Source organism: Letharia columbiana (genome assembly GCF_014066305.1).
Source record: "Letharia columbiana isolate WasteWater2 chromosome Unknown Sc0000007_s0, whole genome shotgun sequence".
NCBI classification, from domain to species: Eukaryota; Fungi; Ascomycota; class Lecanoromycetes; order Lecanorales; family Parmeliaceae; genus Letharia; species Letharia columbiana.
Window position 1 is genome coordinate 247,818 of NW_023501043.1, and position 17,235 is coordinate 265,052.

A 17,235-nucleotide genomic window follows, 5' to 3' on the forward strand; every position below is an offset into this window, starting at 1 on the left:
GTCAAGAAAGACACACCCCAAAGAGCTTCAGAAGACACTAACCTGGCGTTTGGTCATCTTCCCAGCGATGTCTCTCGCGGTCACTTACAAAGATCAACCTCCCACAATGATCGATGATGACTTGCAAGCCTATGGGGAGGCGCAAGAGATGAGGGAGCCAGACGCCGAAGGCGAAGACGAAGACGAAGAAGCCGAGGATTCAGAGTCTTCAAGTGACGATGATGCCCAGGAAGACGACGAGAATGATGACTTTGACGAAAATGCCGGCTGGAGCGATGAGGAAGAGGGAGAGTACGACATCGTCAGAAAGTACAACCTTGTGTGGTGCAAGTCCTGGGAGGGAGAGCAGAAAGCTTACGAGGGTGGAGCCTTCAAGGGGAGTTTCCTCAATATCCGTGGTTCAGCGGAGCAGGATCAAGGGGTAGAGCCCTTCCGATGCACTGCTGATTTCTTATGGCGCGGTTTCGTTGCGCAATTCACCTGCACCTACCGCCCTGAGACTCAGTCCTTCACGGACTTTAAGGCGAAGACGAAGACTTTGGCTGGAGGTATGGAAGATCTCCGAGGCGTCAAGGTCCGTTTGTGGGAAGAGACTTTGAGCAAGGAAATGGGCGAACTGGTTCGAGGGAGAAAGGAGGTCAGAGATGATAGAGACCATCTGTTCCTCTTCGTGCAGATGTACACCTGGAAGTTGGGAATCGAAGAAGTGGTATATTTTTTGTATGGGAAGCAGGTGGTCGAGGATGGAGGCCAAGACAATACCGCCTTGACAGAAGGAGAAAAGGAGAGGTTGGGTTTGCCAAAGAACGAGTAAGAGGACAATCCGAGGAGAGGGCAGGAACATAGACTTGTGTCAGAGATCTGGCCCAGGGTAGGAGAAGACATACGATAGATATAAATCCTGTATGATCTAGCAGCTCACCTTCGTGCCAGCTTTAGTATGTTTTTCTTGCCCGTGGAACATCGCCTAGAAAGACATGATTGTGTTGTTTCTGTTGCATTGAAAATACGCCCAAATCTCTGGACAGCTCAATGATAAATTTGCCCTACTCCTCCTGGGCTACAAAAAGTAAAGGAGTTCGTGTAGACGTTTATGTCATCAACCGAGGTCAAAAAGTGGCCAATCAGAAAAGCATTAAAGTAAGCGGGGTTCCTGTTGGGGAGTGGAGAGCACTTGCTTTGAAATGCGCCGGGACCTTTCGATTTCTTAGCTCTGTTCACCCGCATCGAATATACCGTATGCATGTCAATGATTCTTCCGATTCATACTAGATCAAAAGGGTTGTTGTGAAAGACTTGCTTGATCTTGGATCCCACTGAACGAGTTACTTGTAGTGGATGAAATTCGAGAAGCTTACCACAACGTCTCTTCTGGCTTACATCTTCTTCTCGACCACTTTGGTTCTTGCTATTTACTTAAGTTTGAATCAGCACCGTCTTTCGCGTCTCTTAGTACCAACACCGATACATAGTAATTCGATCATCATGGGAGGAGAGAAATTGCCTGCCATGGACGGTGGGAACTTCAACCATCACAATACGGTGGCCCCGAAAGAAGAAAAGGTCTTCCCTCTCTTCAACAACACAGGCAAGACGGCCATTGTTTCAGGAGCCGGTGCAGGAATTGGATTAGCTGTTGCTCAGGCTTTGGCCGAGTCTGGAGCAAACGTGGCGATATGGTATCATGGTAACAAGAAAGCTCTGGATCGTGCCAAAGATATTGAAAATGAATATGGTGTCAAATGTGTGAAAGCATAGTGGCGATGCAGAGACTTCTACTAACGCTGTTGCTTAGGCCGAGCATATCAGGTAGATGTCCGAAGCCAGACGCACGTCAAAGAAGTGATTGATGAGATTGTGAATGAGTTCAATGGCCGCCTCGACATTTTCGTTGCCAATGCCGGCATCCCATGGTCTCAAGGCAGCTTTCTCGACGGTGAGATCGAACATTACAAGAACGTCATGTCTACCGATATGGACAGCGTGTATTACTGTGCATATGCCGCTGGGCTCCATTGGAGACGCCAAAAGATGGAGGGGACGGATTTGAATGGAAAGAAGCTCGAGAATTTCAGGTTGGGAAGTTTCATTGCCACCGCGAGTATGAGCGGGCATATCGTCAACATCCCTCAGCTGCAGGCGGCGTACAATGGAGCCAAAGCCGCAGTCATCCAATTCGGTATGTCTTGATCCCTCAAGAAGCCGCGCGATAGAGGTGCTAAACTCTGCGGATAGTCAAGTCGATAGCCATTGACATGGTACAATTCGCCCGCGCCAATACTGTCTCCCCTGGTTACATGGCCACAGAGATATCGGATTTCGTGCCGATAGAGACGAAGAATATATGGAGAGATAAGATACCCATGGGGTAAGTACCTTCGTTCTCGGTCTCCTTTTCAGAGACTGATATCTTCTGTAGACGCGAGGGTGAAGCGCATGAGCTCAAGGGAGCGTTCCTGTATCTGGCTTCTGATATTTCAAGCTACACGACTGGCAGCGACATCATGGTTGACGGCGGCTACTCGATAGTATAGTGCTCAGTTCATATAACTAATAGGATGCCATGTTATTCGCGGACCCTCGATCCTACGCCTGTTCGTCAAATGCAGATATGTACTAGTCCAGCAAGTGCCTCAAGATTCCATCGACGAGAGTTTTTGTTTTGTTCGAAGACATGACAGCGGCTTCATCCCCGGACGATCGCAGTCTTGCATCTGGATCGAAGTATTAAGTAGATAATTGACAAGTAAGGAAATTGCATTGTTATTAGTGTCTTCCGTATCGTGAGGGTCCTGTTACCTCATGCATGGAGAGCTTGGATGATTCATTACTTTTGCTCTTCCTTGAATACTTGCCCCTGCTCCCGGAGCTTTGTCCGGAGGCTTCGCAGAGAATGTCTAGGATGTGCCAGGTAGAGAGGGCTGAGACCGTTCCAGAACGTTAAACAGCTACATCATAATTGCGAGTCGAGTCCACCTGATCCATTGCCGTAAATCGATAGCCTTGTGGGAAGGGAAGCAGATAAGTTATCTCCAGACTTTTCCCACTATTGCTGGACCAAGCTGTGCATCGTGGTATATACCAATTTTTGGTTGGTAGAATTGGAGTAGTACGTACTGGCTGCAGTAGATAGGTCGACCCTGCATGAAGACCCAGAACGCCGGAGACCTCGAGCTTTGACCCTAAGCTTCGAATCGTAAGGTAGATCTCACAAGCTTTCCTCCAATGCTATGAGGATAATATGTATATACGGCCTGCCCGTATCGAACAATTCTTTTTACCAGCATACCTGCCCAAAAAGAGGATATCTCCACTTTCGGGCCCAGCGTCTGACATCAGCCGGCGGTAGAATACTGACCTTTGCGGTTTAGACTGTTGCTATTGTTGAAAGGAAGCCGCCCAATCAAATTCTCCTTATTACCGCAGTAGAGCTCTCGCTTGCCACCAAGGTCGACAGAACAGAAGCACTCCTTAGTCATTGTTGTTGACAAAGACGAGCAAAGGTGTTGGCTGAAGATTTGGTGAAGCTTGAGCAGGGCTCGCTTCCTGGGGACGGAATATATAGGTTGGAGAAGGCTTTCATCCCTGACATTTATCGCACTTGCATTGCATCACGTTTCATACTTGATTGAAGGAACACCAAATTTTAAAAAAATCATCACACCCTTACGTCGTTGAAAGGAAGCAGACCCAACAATCGACCCCCCCCCCTCCCCCCCAGCCATCCTTGTTCACCACACTAGCGAAACCAGCGCCTTGACCCTCCTCCAACTCGACCCCTCAGACAGCTCCTCATTACTCCATACACCTCACTGAGATGACCATGGTAGATTTTCGACGACCAGACCCGTATCAACTGCCTCACAGGAAACCTTTACCTCCAGTTCCAGACATCTCCAAGCGGACAGATCTCCGACCATTGAGCAAAATCATTCCTGACATCGGCTTGCCTCCTTCTCGGCAGTCACCTCCGACTTCGACATTCTCCTCATACACCCGCAATGGCCCCAAACCGCCGCCCACCTCCTCTCCCTCACCACAACAGTATCCCAACGCGATAGCCAAAGCACGGCGCACTCCCTCCCAATCGACTACATCTACGTCACATTCCAATACGGGCTATCCGCCATCCCGAACTCCGTCCAATGTCTCTGTCCTCAGCCGGAATGCTTCAACACGCTCTGGCGCCTCGACTACACCTGGCAGCTATGTGGCGCTGATGCGAAAGCAGAAAGCCACCGTTTGGTGCGATCGGTCTCAACATGAAGATCCGCGGATAGCGGCACAACACAAAGCAGCAAAGATACGGGCAGCGAGGGAAATAACTGGGCAGGCGGAGGGTCGGACGAGTACAAGTGGCAGCATGGGCAGTAGCAGCTTGGGCGTCAGGAGCAAAATCAGGCATCATGGCCTGCCGAAAGCTACGGGATACAGTGGTGCTAACATGGTGGGAGGAGGTGTTCCCATGAGACTGAGCGCTAATGAGGTCGGCGATGATGGGAATCACTACGATGATGCGGATAGTGGCAGACGCATCAGTGGAAGGAGCTCGGGCGATAACAGGTGGCTGAGCGTCGACCAGCAACAACGCGGGAACAGGTACAGTCAAGGCAGCACGCCCACCGGAAGCGGGCAAGGAAGCAGTCCAAACGATGATATACCGGAGATGGCAGAGACGGAGGAGACTCCTGTGCCTGGAAACCAACAGCAACAGGGTGCGGACTATTTCGCGCATGATTCTGGCAAGGGCGGCAGTGGGGGATCGAGCGAACGTGAGAACAGTTTTGGGAACGTGGGACAGATGCAGGCGCCCAAGGTAGAGAAGGAGAGCAAGACGATCGACGATTTGAGGAGGAGGGGAAGTGTGGATGAGAGGGCCAATACAATGGGCTACATGGGCGGAGGAAGGCTGTTTGTTGCTAATCCTGATTTGAGTGATTGATGGGCGTTTGAGGATTTCATTGGCATGGGATGGGGAAGCATTGTTGTTGGCTGTTGCATCGATGCGGTTAATCGCCCATCTCTCGATCCCCTGGAAAGGCATGACAGGACATGCTCGCAGTCCGTTCGAGCTAATGGATCATGTTTGAGTACTTACCCTCTAGCTATTTGGACTGATGTCTCTAATCAAAAATCTTGTTTACTTCCGTCAAGAGTACTATGTACATACTATTGCGATTGTAGCATCTATATCAAGCCCCATGGCGCTAGCGGCGCACTTCGTATTGACAAATTCGCTCGCGGATCCTGTTTTACCGAGGTCATGACCGACCAATTCCCTCTCAAAATGTTATAAATATGGGACCCAAACCTCGTGCAGGTCAATCTTTGCGCCTCTGCTGGACCAAAGATGGCAAAGACGACGCAGACGGTCTTGAATGGCAACCCAAGCGGCGACACGAGACACCAGAACCGCACGACGGTAGCCTCAATTAGTAAACAGGAAACTACCGACATCCAGCGATGGCGGCTCCTGGACGAAGCCGGCCGGCAGACATGGCATTACCTGGAGACTGACGAAGAGGTCAAAGCTTGGCCGCAAAGCACAGCCGATAGGTACCACCTTGGTCTGCCTCTGGTCTGCCTCATCCCAGCTCCTCGCTTTCCGCAATGCCATTGACAAGTCAATCTAGGTTCTACCGGACCTCAAGATACCCCACACCCCGCTCGCATCCGTCCAAAATGCCCTCTCCTTTTTCTCCCGCCTGCAGCTGCCCCCCGGCAACTGGGCTTGTGAATACGGCGGTCCCATGTTCCTCCTGCCAGGCATGGTTATCGCCTGGTACGTCACACAGACACCTGTGCCAGCACCCGTTGCCATAGAGATGAAACGGTACCTCTTTGCCCGACAGAATCCAGATGATGGGGGGTGGGGGCTACATATTGAAGGGGAGAGCACGGCGTATGGGACTACGATGACTTATGTTGTGCTGAGGCTACTGGGGGCGAATGAAGAGGATAAGAGGATGGTAAAGGCGAGGGGGATGCTACACCAGTTGGGGGGGGCGGTGATGGCACCGCATTGGGCCAAGTTCTGGTTGGCGGTGTTGGGGGTAATGGAGTGGGAGGGGGTGAACCCTGTGCCTCCGGAGCTGTGGTAGGTCAAGACATGGGCCGGTGGGTTGGTGATGAGGTTGGCTGATGAGTGATTGCAGGCTTCTCCCAGACTGGGTACCCATCGCTCCTTGGCGTTGGTGGATACACATGCGCATGGTCTTCCTGCCCATGTCCTACATTTACTCCAGGAGATTTGTCACCCCTCAGACTCCTCTGATCCGCCAGATTCGGGAAGAAATCTACACCCAAAGCCATTCCTCTATTAATTTCTCGTCACATCGTAATAGCATATCTCCCCGAGATAATTACCACCCGAAATCATGGATTCTTACCCTCATAAATTGGATGCTGGTCTACATCTGGAATCCATTCCTTCGGACAGATTATATCAAAAAGCGAGCAGAAGCTTGGTCGTTCGACTTGATTCATCGCGAAGACGAGAACACTGACTACGCTAATCTTGCTCCTGTCAGTGCTCCCATGAATATGGTGGCCTGCTACCTCCACGACGGCCCCGATAGCTATTCTGTAAAGCGCCATCGCGAGCGTTTACCAGAGTTCTTCTGGATGAAAGATGAAGGCATGCTCGTCAACGGCACAAACGGTGTTCAAACATGGGATACGTCGTGGCTCATCCAAGCAGTTCATGAAGCCGGGCTGGCGGAGGACCCGACATGGAGGCCGATGCTAACGAAAGCTCTCGAGTTTTTGGACGATCAGCAAATCAGAGCAAATTGTAGGGAACAGGATATCTGTTATCGACAGCAGCGAAAAGGTGCCTGGGCCTTCAGTAATAAAATACAGGGCTACACAGTCAGCGATACTACAAGTGAAGCAATGAAAGCCGTCATGATGCTCCAGCACACGTCTGGATATCCAGTCTTAGTATCCAGTGACCGCCTCCAAGACGCGATTGACACGCTCCTGACCATGCAGAATGCGTCCGGAGGATTCGCCTCTTATGAGCCAACGCGCGGCTCAGAGCATTTGGAATATCTAAACGCAGCCGAGGTTTTCGGTAGGATCATGGTCGAGTACGATTACCCCGAATGCAGCACCGCCGTCGTCACAGCTCTACGCCTCTTCTCGAAACACCATCCCCAGTACCGAAAAGCAGACATATCGAAAGCTTTGGATGGCGCACTAAAGTACATCCGTAAAGCGCAACGGAAGGACGGATCCTGGTATGGCAGCTGGGGCATCTGTTTCACCTACGCCGGCATGTTCGCGCTTGAATCCCTCGCCTCCGTCGGAGAAACTTACGCCAACAGCAGCCGCGTGAAGAAGGCTTGCGAATTCTTCCTCAGCAAGCAACGGGACGATGGCGGCTGGGGAGAAAGCTACCGAGGCTGCGAAACCGGCGTCTACGCACAGCGCGAGAGTCAGATCGTCATGACGAGCTGGGCCATCATCGGACTCTTGGTCGCGGAGTATCCGGACCAGGAGCCCATCGAGAGAGCCGTCAGGCTGATCATGGCACGGCAGCAGAGAAACGGAGAGTGGAAGCAGGAAGGCATCGAAGGCGTCTTCAACAAGAGCGTCATGATCTCGTACCCGAACTACAAGTTCATTTTCCCGATCAAGGCGCTGGGCATGTTCGCGAGGAAATACGGGAACCCGGAAATCCGGTGATCGGGGCGCGGGACCGTGCCATCTTTCTTTCCCGGCGAGTTGTCGAACGATAATAGGAAGAGTCTTGCGTGCGTGCGTATAGATGATCACACGGTAGCGCTTTGCAGGAGTAAGAGAATGTAGCAAAAGTCATAAAAGGTACACAGAGGGCGAAAAAAAGGTTGATGACATTGTAGAAGTCCTACACGGCGCCAAAGGAAAATGACACTGTCCACGAAGTTTCGCTCATAATTGTCCTTTGTAGAGGGCGGAAGCCCTTGATGCAATCGTGTAAGTTTCAGGCGCGATGCCCGACAATAGGGATATCTTTGAAGAATTTTTTGCTACATCCTCATACCACTCTCGCCTCTAGCGGCAGAAGTACTCTTCTCCGTCTTTCTTTGCTAGAGCCTTTTGTCCTGATGGTCTTTTTCAATGCACCATCTCCTCTACCTACCTCTGTTTACATGATGCCACATATAGATCGATCGATCTCAGGCATCGAGTAAAGTGGTAGTGAGCGGTCTCCCCGATCTCACGAGGTCGCATTGCCGGGCCGACTTCCTCACCATCCGATTTCCCCGAGAGAGGAAGAAAAGGGACTGATACGTGTACTATACCCCGCCTCGTCCTCCCCTGTCGTTTTCTCACATATCCCGAACCCCGACCCCGCCCTCGAAGAAATACTTCCCCAAGCCCAGCGGACTCAATCCCGGACTCTCCGATCCCGTTCGCCTTTCTTCAGCAACCCCGCTCTCGCTTCCACTCCTGTCTCGACGCGAGTCTCCGGTCCCGAACCGCCATCGCCATGGATCCCGCCACGTTATTGGCGCCGTTGCGGAGGTTTCCGGGTGGAGGATCCCGCTGCTCTGGCTCATGCAGTCCATTGCGGATGAAGACGTTGGGGAAGAAGAAGAAGTCGTTGTGGGGCTGGAGTCGAAGGGGTTGTGATAGGCAGGTTGTGCGATGCGTTCGAGGTCTCCTTGTTGGGAGGATAGATTGAGAGGTAGAGGTGTAGGCGGTGGGGTGGGCTTGAGGTTCCAGCGTCGTTGATGGAAAAGGGCGTTGAAAGATAAGAGACCCGGCCCCAGTCCAGGACGTCGGAAAATGTAGATGGTGATGAGGTAGAGGAGGAAGAGGAGGCAGGAGAGTGCAAAGAGGATTTGCAGGGTGAGGATGGCGGCGAGGGCGGGCATGGGGGTGGTTGATGGTGGTGGGTGCGGACGCTGGTGATCTTCGGGCTTTGCGCAGAGTTTGAGCGGAAAGCTGAAGGATTTGGCGGGTTTGGCACAAGACAGGCTCAAATGTAGCGTTAAGCTGAGCACATTAATCCCTATCTCGAGTTGGCATTGTTACCTGCAAAAGAGCTTCGATGTCCGCATGCGGAGCGATCCCCACATTCCTCAACACCGGAATGAATTCATGATAATAGGATTGTTTTGTCCGATTTATCAAACGTCTCAAGGGAATCTATAGGTTACCATCCTAGAAAATCGGTAAATCGTTCAACGGCGATTGAAATTCAGATACCTGCTCCCTAAGAATAGCAAGATCAGGTTGCTGCCAATGAAAGCGGCAAAGATACCCAAATCCCTCCACCTATGATCGAAATTGTAACCCAACGGCTCATAGAATTGATCTCCGACCTTGTAGGCGCAGTATTGGCAGACATCCGTTGCGTTGTTGACAAGATAGCCTGCTCCGCCGCTCGAGAAGAAAGCATCCATGTATTGGCCGCATGTTTGACCCGTTGGGGGAGTAAAGGTGTTGAGCTGAGAGGGGGAGCAAATCACTGGACGGTCGTGAAGTTCGGTCACCACCTGTACTTTTGTTAGTCATAATTGGGCGAGGGGAGTGAGATTGACTTGCCATGCCTCCAATCAGCCTCGTAAACGGGTCCAGCTGGTACAGCCAGGCTCTCCAGAACTTTGGTATTTGTGGCTGGGGGATTGTGACACCGCAGAAGAGAGCGAACGTGATGATAAGGAAAGGATTGAGGAGCATGGCGATGAAGCTGCTAGGCGTGCAAGCGGAAATCATCTGGCCCAGGGTCACCGAGAAGAGCTCCGTGATAAGGATGATGAGGAATTGATAGCCTGCACGACTAGATGCGGACTGAAATCCAGGCATGTAGTAAAGGGGAAAGAAAAAGCCCACTGCGCAAAGAATGCTGTAGGGCATCTCCGCAAGGACCATAGAGAGCGCGAAGGGAAACTGCTTGTATGCCTTTGCAGCGGATTCTCGGTAGAAGATTAAGCGTGAGAGGTCGTATTTTGGCTCGACCTGTGCTACAATGATGGCGGGGAGGACGACAGTCTGAAAGATTACGAATATTCGCTCTTGTAGTGATGAGCGAGAGTCGTCCAATTGCAAGAATGTAAGTCCAGTCAGTATGGCAATGGCGACGTGATTGAAGAACCGTGTAAAGCCATAATTTGGAGATCGCCAGAACGAAAGATGAGTGCGGCGGTTGACGATCTTGATTTGATGCCAGAGTGGTGTAGCATATTCATTCTCGTCGGTCTTGCGGTTGGATCCAACCTCGGAAATACGCTCAGTCTTGATACGGCGGATGGTTTCTTTGGTGTCTGCTAGCTCGGAGGAGGTTCGCCAAATGTCGCCCCAGTCCCTTGCACCGATCCTGGGTGCTTGTCCAGCCCCAATGGCATCAAGCATCCATTCGGCTGGGTTAGCGTTTGGAGGGCAAATCGCACCGTTCTTGCGAAAATATTCTAGGAGCACCATAGCATCTTTCCCTATGTCCCCAAAGTACACACACTCGCCTCCGCGTTGTAGCAAAAGTAGACGATCGAAGTTTTCGAAGAGCGCCGAGTTGGGTTGATGAATCGTACAAAGGATGCATTGCCCAGCGGCCGCGAGCTTCTTAAGAAAGCGGACAATGTTGAAAGCCGACTGTGAATCGAGTCCAGATGTAGGCTCATCCAGGAAGAGAAGCAGTTCAGGCTTAGCTGCCAGCTCCACGCCGATTGTCACACGTTTCCGTTGTTCAACTGCCAGCCCGCTCTCGGGTTCGCCAATGATAGCATCTGCAATTTCTTCCATCTCGAGCAAGGATATGACTTCCTCGACATAGGCGTACTTCTCTTCTTGAGAGACCTCGTACGGTTGCCGGAGATCGGCACTGAACCTCAGAGCTTCTCTCACTGTCTGAGTCGACTCATGAACGTCAAGCTGTTCAGCATATGACGTTCCTCTTTGAAACGCGGTTCCAGGAGCTATGCCATCAACCAGAACATCACCTGATATGATTCCAATGTTCTTTCGAGAAGCCAGGACATCAAGCAAGGTCGTCTTACCAGCACCAGAAGCACCCATCAGGGCAGTCAGCCTGCCAGGTTGCACGTATCCAGAGACATCCTTCAGCAAGCGCAATTGCCCTGAGGGTACTGGAACGTCATAACACAGACTTTCCCACGTAAGGACAGCTTTGGAAGTAATGTTCAGCTCTGAGCCTTGCATCTCTTGTTTTAGTTGGCGCTTCTGTCTTCTTTGCATAAGCCCGTCGTTGAGCTTCTTCTTTTCTATATCTTCTTTGGCGAAAAAGGTGACGGTTTTGCCACCGGCACCAAAGTTGAGGGCTTCGCCTAGAGTAGCATTCAAAAAGAGGAATCCGACGATGAGGACGATGATGATCCCAAAATTCCTCCATAGGTCGCCAACGTCAAAGTCAAATGCAAGCCTTATGTAATCGCTTCCTTGAATTCGAGTCGATCCAGCGGAACCCCCGGGGAGGGTGCAAACTTGGTTGGCTATATTCCCATAGGAAGATCCAGAGGGTACGAGAGAAGTTGAAGTGCAAGTCAGAGTGAGGCGCCCGAATTCATTCATCATCAGATCAGAGAAACCAAGACCCAGTGCATTGATCCAGAAGATCCATCGTAGCCACTTCTTCTCGTTTTGATATGGGATCAAGTACCCAGACGTCAACACGAAGAGAGTAATGACGATAGCAGCGAACTTCATCGCATAATCAAAGTCGGGACAAAGACAGCCCAGTGTTCGGAAGAAGAGGGTCATTGCCAGATATCCACTGACAACGACTAGGTAGAATGTGAAGAATGCACCAGGCTCCCTAACGAGATGGCACATAAAGTATACCATGACGCTGAAGACGAAGATCTGAACCGCGGCGAAAGCTAGGTCGACAATGATCTGGGCAATCCACAAAGCGGAAGGCCTGTGAAAGGTATATGCACGGTGCTTGTTGACGATCGGCCGGCCAAGCATTGTTGAAGCTAGCTCGCCGAAGGCTTGGAAGGCATTGAAAAGGAGAGAGACGAACAAGACCCCTCCTCGCGTGAAGGCACCCGCTGAGGTGTCAGGCAAATTGAGCCACACAGTGCCAAGTATGATAGCGACGACTATCATAGTGATCCAGGAAACAACGAGCGAGAACTTGTCTTGCCATTTGATGAGAAACTGGCGTTGCATCAAAGCCCAGATCTGCAGGTAGAACGGCGCAGCATAGACACTGGACTTCATCGTATGCTTCTGCTTGCCTTGTTGATGCGCGGTCTCAAATTCGGTGTAGACTTCCTTTTCGTTCTCGAGCTTTTCACGGTAGTCAACCATCTCTTCTGACAGCTTGGTCGCGAATATGGATTCATCGAAGGCTTTCGCAAGGGAGTCAGGGTCGTGCGGGGCATTGGATTCGGACATTCCAGATGCATATTCACGTTCAAATGAATCAGTGCAGCCGGTAAGATAGTCCGGGGTGGTCTGTCTGGGCTTTTCCTTGAAGCCGAGCCCTTCAAAGTATGCCCGGGCTTCCGTCGCAGGACCAAAGAACACTTGGCGGCCCTCGTCTATGACCATCACTTTGTCAAATTGGTTGTAGATGTTCTCACTAGCTTGGTATAGCGAGACAAAGGTGGTTGTTTTGTAGATGTTGGTCATAATTCTCAAGGACTTGGCATAGTCCAACGCCGTTGAAGCATCCAATCCTCGCGTCGTATTGTCCCAAGCGCATATGCACGCTGACGTTACCATCATCTCCGCAATGGAAACTCGTTTTCTTTCACCTCCGGACACACCTCGCATGTAAGGATTGCCAACGATGGTGTTGATGGTGTGTTCAATGTTGAACATCTTGAGGAGCAGGTTCACCACCTTTTTCTTGAACTCCCCTTTGGACATTCCACCAGGCCGTTTGCCAGGGGTCTTGACGTCTAGAGCAAAACCCAGCGTCTGGCCAACTGTGAGTGTAGGATTGTGTATATCATCCTCCCCATTGTAGACAGCTTCTCCTCGGTAGTATTTAGCGAAGGTCTTGGAATCGTATGGCCCGTACAGCACTTCTCCGTCAATGCCCGTGTATCCAAAACGTTGATTGGCTATGACTTTCAAGAACGTCGTGCATCCTGAGCCTGGCCTCCCCAACACCAAAACCATCTCGCCGGGTAGGACCACCCCTCGAAAGTTTCTCAAAATGTCGAGATCTCTTCCTTTCTTGCCATATCCAAAGATATGCATCGCCGTCCCAACAACGTTGAAGAAAGATACAAAGGCCTCAGGGAAAGTCTTGACGATGTTCTTGACACCCCCAACACCTCGGACCGTAAGACCCTCCCATACGAGGCCAATGTGCTTTGACTTGATCCCGGCAGCAACGTCCTCATCTTTGGTGCCTCTCAATGTCTGCTCCAGATCCCATGAATCTACCTCAGACTCCGTTGAGCTCGTTGGCTCCTTCTCGATGTCCTTCTCTTTCAATCCACTGCCTCGGCTCAAGATACTTCCGTGGCTTGGTCTCCTTGATATTGTCTTGCTTTTTTCCGATATGCCGGAGAGCTGACGACTCAATTCTGCGAACTCGGCTTCTGCGCGGCCAACGGAGACGCGATTCTCAACCGGTTCATTGGGTTGTGGAGGGGGAGGGTGGTGTGCCTTGAGATCTTCGACCTCGGCGATGGTATCAGGCGTCGAGGCGTCAACCTCCTTACTTGCTTCTGGATCTGCTTCAGCAACGGCATTTGGTGGTTTGGAAACGCCGTGCTGGTGCGATCCTTGGATCAATTCGCCAAGAGCTTGCATCATGGGCAATCCTTGGCTTCCAACGGATTATGCGGGCAATGTCAGACGGGTATGCAGGTCAGGTCAGACATCAGCTGAACCTATGAGAATGCCACTTGCGCAGCATGAGATGTCGACAATTCAAGCAAAAGAAGGCGAGTAGGAAGGATGAGAAGGAAGAAGAGAAATTGGCCACAAGCGAATGAGCAATTGATTGGGTTGAGAATAAGCAGCCCATGCCCTGGAAGATTTTAAGATTCGGACTTAGTAAACATCTGCATGAGTCATGCAGCATTATCGCATGACTCGTTATCCAGATCTGATTACGTAAATCACAGAGCACTAAGATATGTCTTGGCACGATAAACATCCAAGCTTCTGTTAGAGTACTTTAAGGAGTTGGTTCTGGATGGCAGCACTACATATACTTCAGCTTCGTACGTACTCATTGAACGCGTTGTAATAATGCCGGGACTATGTTGTTGACAGGTTTGATGGTCCTGAATTTATCATGCTTGCCGCTTCTAGAGGCCAGGATTTTCTGGGAAGAAGAGAAGTGATATCAGCCTATCCAGATGTGCATCTAAGCGCCATCATTGGAGGCTCCCAGAGTGACTCTCGATGAACCCCAATTGCCGTTGTTGAATGATCCAAACTTTTTTTTACAGCCACCGCCAAAGCAAGCTCTTACAACCACGTGGCGATTAGCGTCGGCGGTGGTGTCGGTATAAAATACCTCTACCGTCTCAAAGTGTGATAATGTGCGAGGTGCATATCTCGTGAGTGGTCTTGCATATATGCATGCAGGTATCTGGATCTGGATTAGTGCATAGAGTTACCGCATAAGCGAAACATCTCACAACTCCTTTGACTCACCGAGTAATGTCCAATGACGGTCTCTATCACAACCGAACTCTTCAAATTATTCAGTCACTCGGTCACAACACGGTCAAAGTATCTCCCCATTGACTACTTCTCATTCCAGACTTCCTGTTGCTAGGCACCTCATCAGGACATCATGGCTCGGTCCGCATCAGCAACTGGCGCTCATGCATTGGTATTCGGCGCATCCGGTCTAGCAGGCTGGGGCGTTGTCGACCAGCTTCTTTCCAATTATCCCGCCCCAGGCGCTTTCTCACACGTCACAGCATTAGTGAACCGGCCTTTCAGCGTCGCCGACTCTTGCTGGCCCGATCCCTCGCCGTCACGACCGAAGCTCCAGTTGGTCTCTCATGTGAATCTGTTGAAGGGGTCAGTCGAGGATTTCACAGCTTTTCTAAAGTGTGAAGTCGAAGATATTGGGAGTGTTACGCATGCATTCTATTTCGGTGCGTGTTTGACCTTTGAAGGCGATTCGACTACCCATAATAAACGCTATAAGCGCACAAGTCTCCAACTGACATGAAAGCTTTCTTGGCATTCATCAGCTTATAAGCAGGAGCAAGAACCTGATGTCGAAACCAAGGTCAATCGTGACATGATTGAGCGTGCAATCGGCGCCCTGAACATTCTTTCACCAAACCTAAAGTTCGTGGTATTACCCAGCGGTACCAGGGTGAGCTTTTCACAATGAGCGCCCAGATATTTTGGTCTATCGAGGCACTGAGAGCCCTACACAGGGTTATGGCATTCACATTCCTGGTGGAGTCTTCAAAGCCCCTTTTAAGGAGTCCATGGGCCGATTGCCAGAGCCAATCGCCAGCAACGTTTTCTGCTTTGCGCATCAAGATGCGCTCGAGGAGATGAGCAAAGGGAGAAATTGGACGTGGTGTGAAGTCAGACCAGATGCTATCGTAAGTAGAGAGTACATTCAACTGTAGCGCGTTTCATCGTTCTCATACGCAATGTTTTCTTCAAAAAGATCGGCTTCGTCCCAAACGGCAGCACCTTCAACCTCCCAGCCCACTGGGCTACCTACCTCTCCTTGTACGCTCTTGTCGAGGGAAAAGGCGCCGAAGTCCCCTTTCCCGGTACGGTCCCTGCCTACAATTCCCTCTTCAACGATGCTTCCGCAGACATCATAGCTAAATTCTCCATCTGGGCTTGCCTGCACCCCGAGAAGTGCGGAGGCGGTGAGTTGTTCAATATCGCAGACCAGGCCCCTCCTTCACGCATGAGCGAACGCTGGCCGGCTATTGCGAAATACTTCGGCCTCGAAGGCGTTGGCCCGGATATTGACGGTAAGGACGTGCTGAAGCCGGGTGAGTATATCGAGAAGCATAAACAGGTCTTGGAAGCGTGGGGCGGGAAGGGTAGTAGGGTTTTCAAAGCGGAATATCTGGATGAGTACGGCTATCATTTTACATTCGATAGGCATATGATCTTAGAGAAGACGAGAAAGGTGGGGTTTGAGGAGGAGATTGAGCCGAACACGTCTTGGTTCAAGGCGTTTGATCGATTGAGATTGGCGGGTATGATACCGGGGTGAGAGGCTCTGACATTGCATGAGAACATCGGCCATGATGGGCCATCCATTCTTTTCACAACAAGAGTTTGGGAAATGAAAACAAGCATTCGCTCGTCATATAACCTGCCAATCTACGTATGTAGCGACTAGATACGCGTACAGCGACTACGATACGTATACAGCAACTGCGACACTAAACGCTAACTTCACCCTATCCATCGACCATCGCCCCAACTCCGACATTGCAGACAAAACAAACAATTCCCCCCTACCTCCCCCCTTCCCAAAACCCACCCCGCCCAGCTCCCCCCTCACCCCCATCCTCCTCCCCCGCCACGTCTCCTCAACATCCCCCTCCTCCTCCCCTCTTCAACCACCTTGGCCTCCCGCATGGTGTACTCCTTCCTGATCTTCGACACTGTGACGAGAGCGGTGGGGTAGGTCAGTGTCACGGATCCGAGGCAGCGCGAGGATGGGCAGGGCTACCACCAGGTTCAGGTGGCGCAGCGGGAGGTGAGGGTGGGTGGGGGCGAATATGTGGTCGCGTTGGGGGAAGGTTGTGTATTGGAAGTTGCACATGGTGGGGTTGTGGGTGGGCTGTGGATCGTTGGGTGTGAGGAGAGGACTTGGTTGTGGTTGTGGTTGAGCGGGGAGCGTGTGTGTGTTTGGGAAGAGGAGTTCTTTGCTGTGAGGAAATCTGTGTACTTTCACTGTCAAGAGTCGTCCGTCTCTTTGGTTGACAACCTTATTGTCATCGCTCAAAGCGATTTGAGAATAGTTTATTGTCATCCTATATCGAAGTATGTTTACGCCCAGGAGTCGTGAAGACAATGAGGAAAATGAAGTCAAAACTGGGTGTCTTGCGTCCAAAAGGTGCGACAACAATGGCCTTTGTATCGACAAAGAATGAGTGATGACAATGGCGGAATTCAAAAAATTTGATATTTCCCCCCATCGTCCTCACCGTTCAACTACCGTTCCCTGATAATCCAACTTCATCAAGAAGCATCACAACTCACAATCCACCCCACTCATTCCAGGCCGACCCCCGAAAGAAATTCATACCCACCGCAGCAAACCCTCAAACCATGTGCACCGCGAAAGCCCAAATCGCAAAATGTGGTCAC

At 51.0% G+C, this 17,235-nt stretch overlaps 6 protein-coding genes across 6 annotated transcripts; 5 read left to right on the forward strand and 1 right to left on the reverse strand.

The window, feature by feature from the left end:
* Positions 1-67: 67 nt before the first annotated feature.
* On the forward strand, positions 68-814 carry HO173_003125 (uncharacterized protein; the record flags this gene model as incomplete). Its single annotated transcript, XM_037305053.1, has 1 exon — positions 68-814. One exon carries the CDS (start codon positions 68-70, stop codon positions 812-814), a length of 747 nt encoding a protein of 248 aa, XP_037167918.1.
* Positions 815-1,485: 671 nt separating this feature from the next.
* HO173_003126 (uncharacterized protein) lies at positions 1,486-2,534 on the forward strand (the record flags this gene model as incomplete). Its single annotated transcript, XM_037305054.1, has 4 exons — positions 1,486-1,744; positions 1,796-2,179; positions 2,236-2,368; positions 2,420-2,534. 4 exons carry the CDS (start codon positions 1,486-1,488, stop codon positions 2,532-2,534), a joined length of 891 nt encoding a protein of 296 aa, XP_037167919.1.
* Positions 2,535-3,817: 1,283 nt separating this feature from the next.
* HO173_003127 (uncharacterized protein) lies at positions 3,818-4,942 on the forward strand (the record flags this gene model as incomplete). Its single annotated transcript, XM_037305055.1, has 1 exon — positions 3,818-4,942. The coding sequence occupies one exon, from the start codon at positions 3,818-3,820 to the stop codon at positions 4,940-4,942; it is 1,125 nt and encodes a 374-aa protein (XP_037167920.1).
* A 408-nt stretch (positions 4,943-5,350) lies between these two features.
* On the forward strand, positions 5,351-7,689 carry HO173_003128 (uncharacterized protein; the record flags this gene model as incomplete). Its single annotated transcript, XM_037305056.1, has 3 exons — positions 5,351-5,578; positions 5,634-6,097; positions 6,156-7,689. The coding sequence occupies 3 exons, from the start codon at positions 5,351-5,353 to the stop codon at positions 7,687-7,689; spliced, it is 2,226 nt and encodes a 741-aa protein (XP_037167921.1).
* Positions 7,690-9,294: 1,605 nt separating this feature from the next.
* HO173_003129 (uncharacterized protein) lies at positions 9,295-13,725 on the reverse strand (the record flags this gene model as incomplete). The annotated part of the gene is made up of 1 exon (XM_037305057.1): positions 9,295-13,725. One exon carries the CDS (start codon positions 13,723-13,725, stop codon positions 9,295-9,297), a length of 4,431 nt encoding a protein of 1,476 aa, XP_037167922.1.
* A 994-nt stretch (positions 13,726-14,719) lies between these two features.
* Positions 14,720-16,129, forward strand: HO173_003130 (uncharacterized protein; the record flags this gene model as incomplete). The annotated part of the gene is made up of 4 exons (XM_037305058.1): positions 14,720-15,029; positions 15,129-15,256; positions 15,321-15,494; positions 15,563-16,129. 4 exons carry the CDS (start codon positions 14,720-14,722, stop codon positions 16,127-16,129), a joined length of 1,179 nt encoding a protein of 392 aa, XP_037167923.1.
* Positions 16,130-17,235: the final 1,106 nt, after the last annotated feature.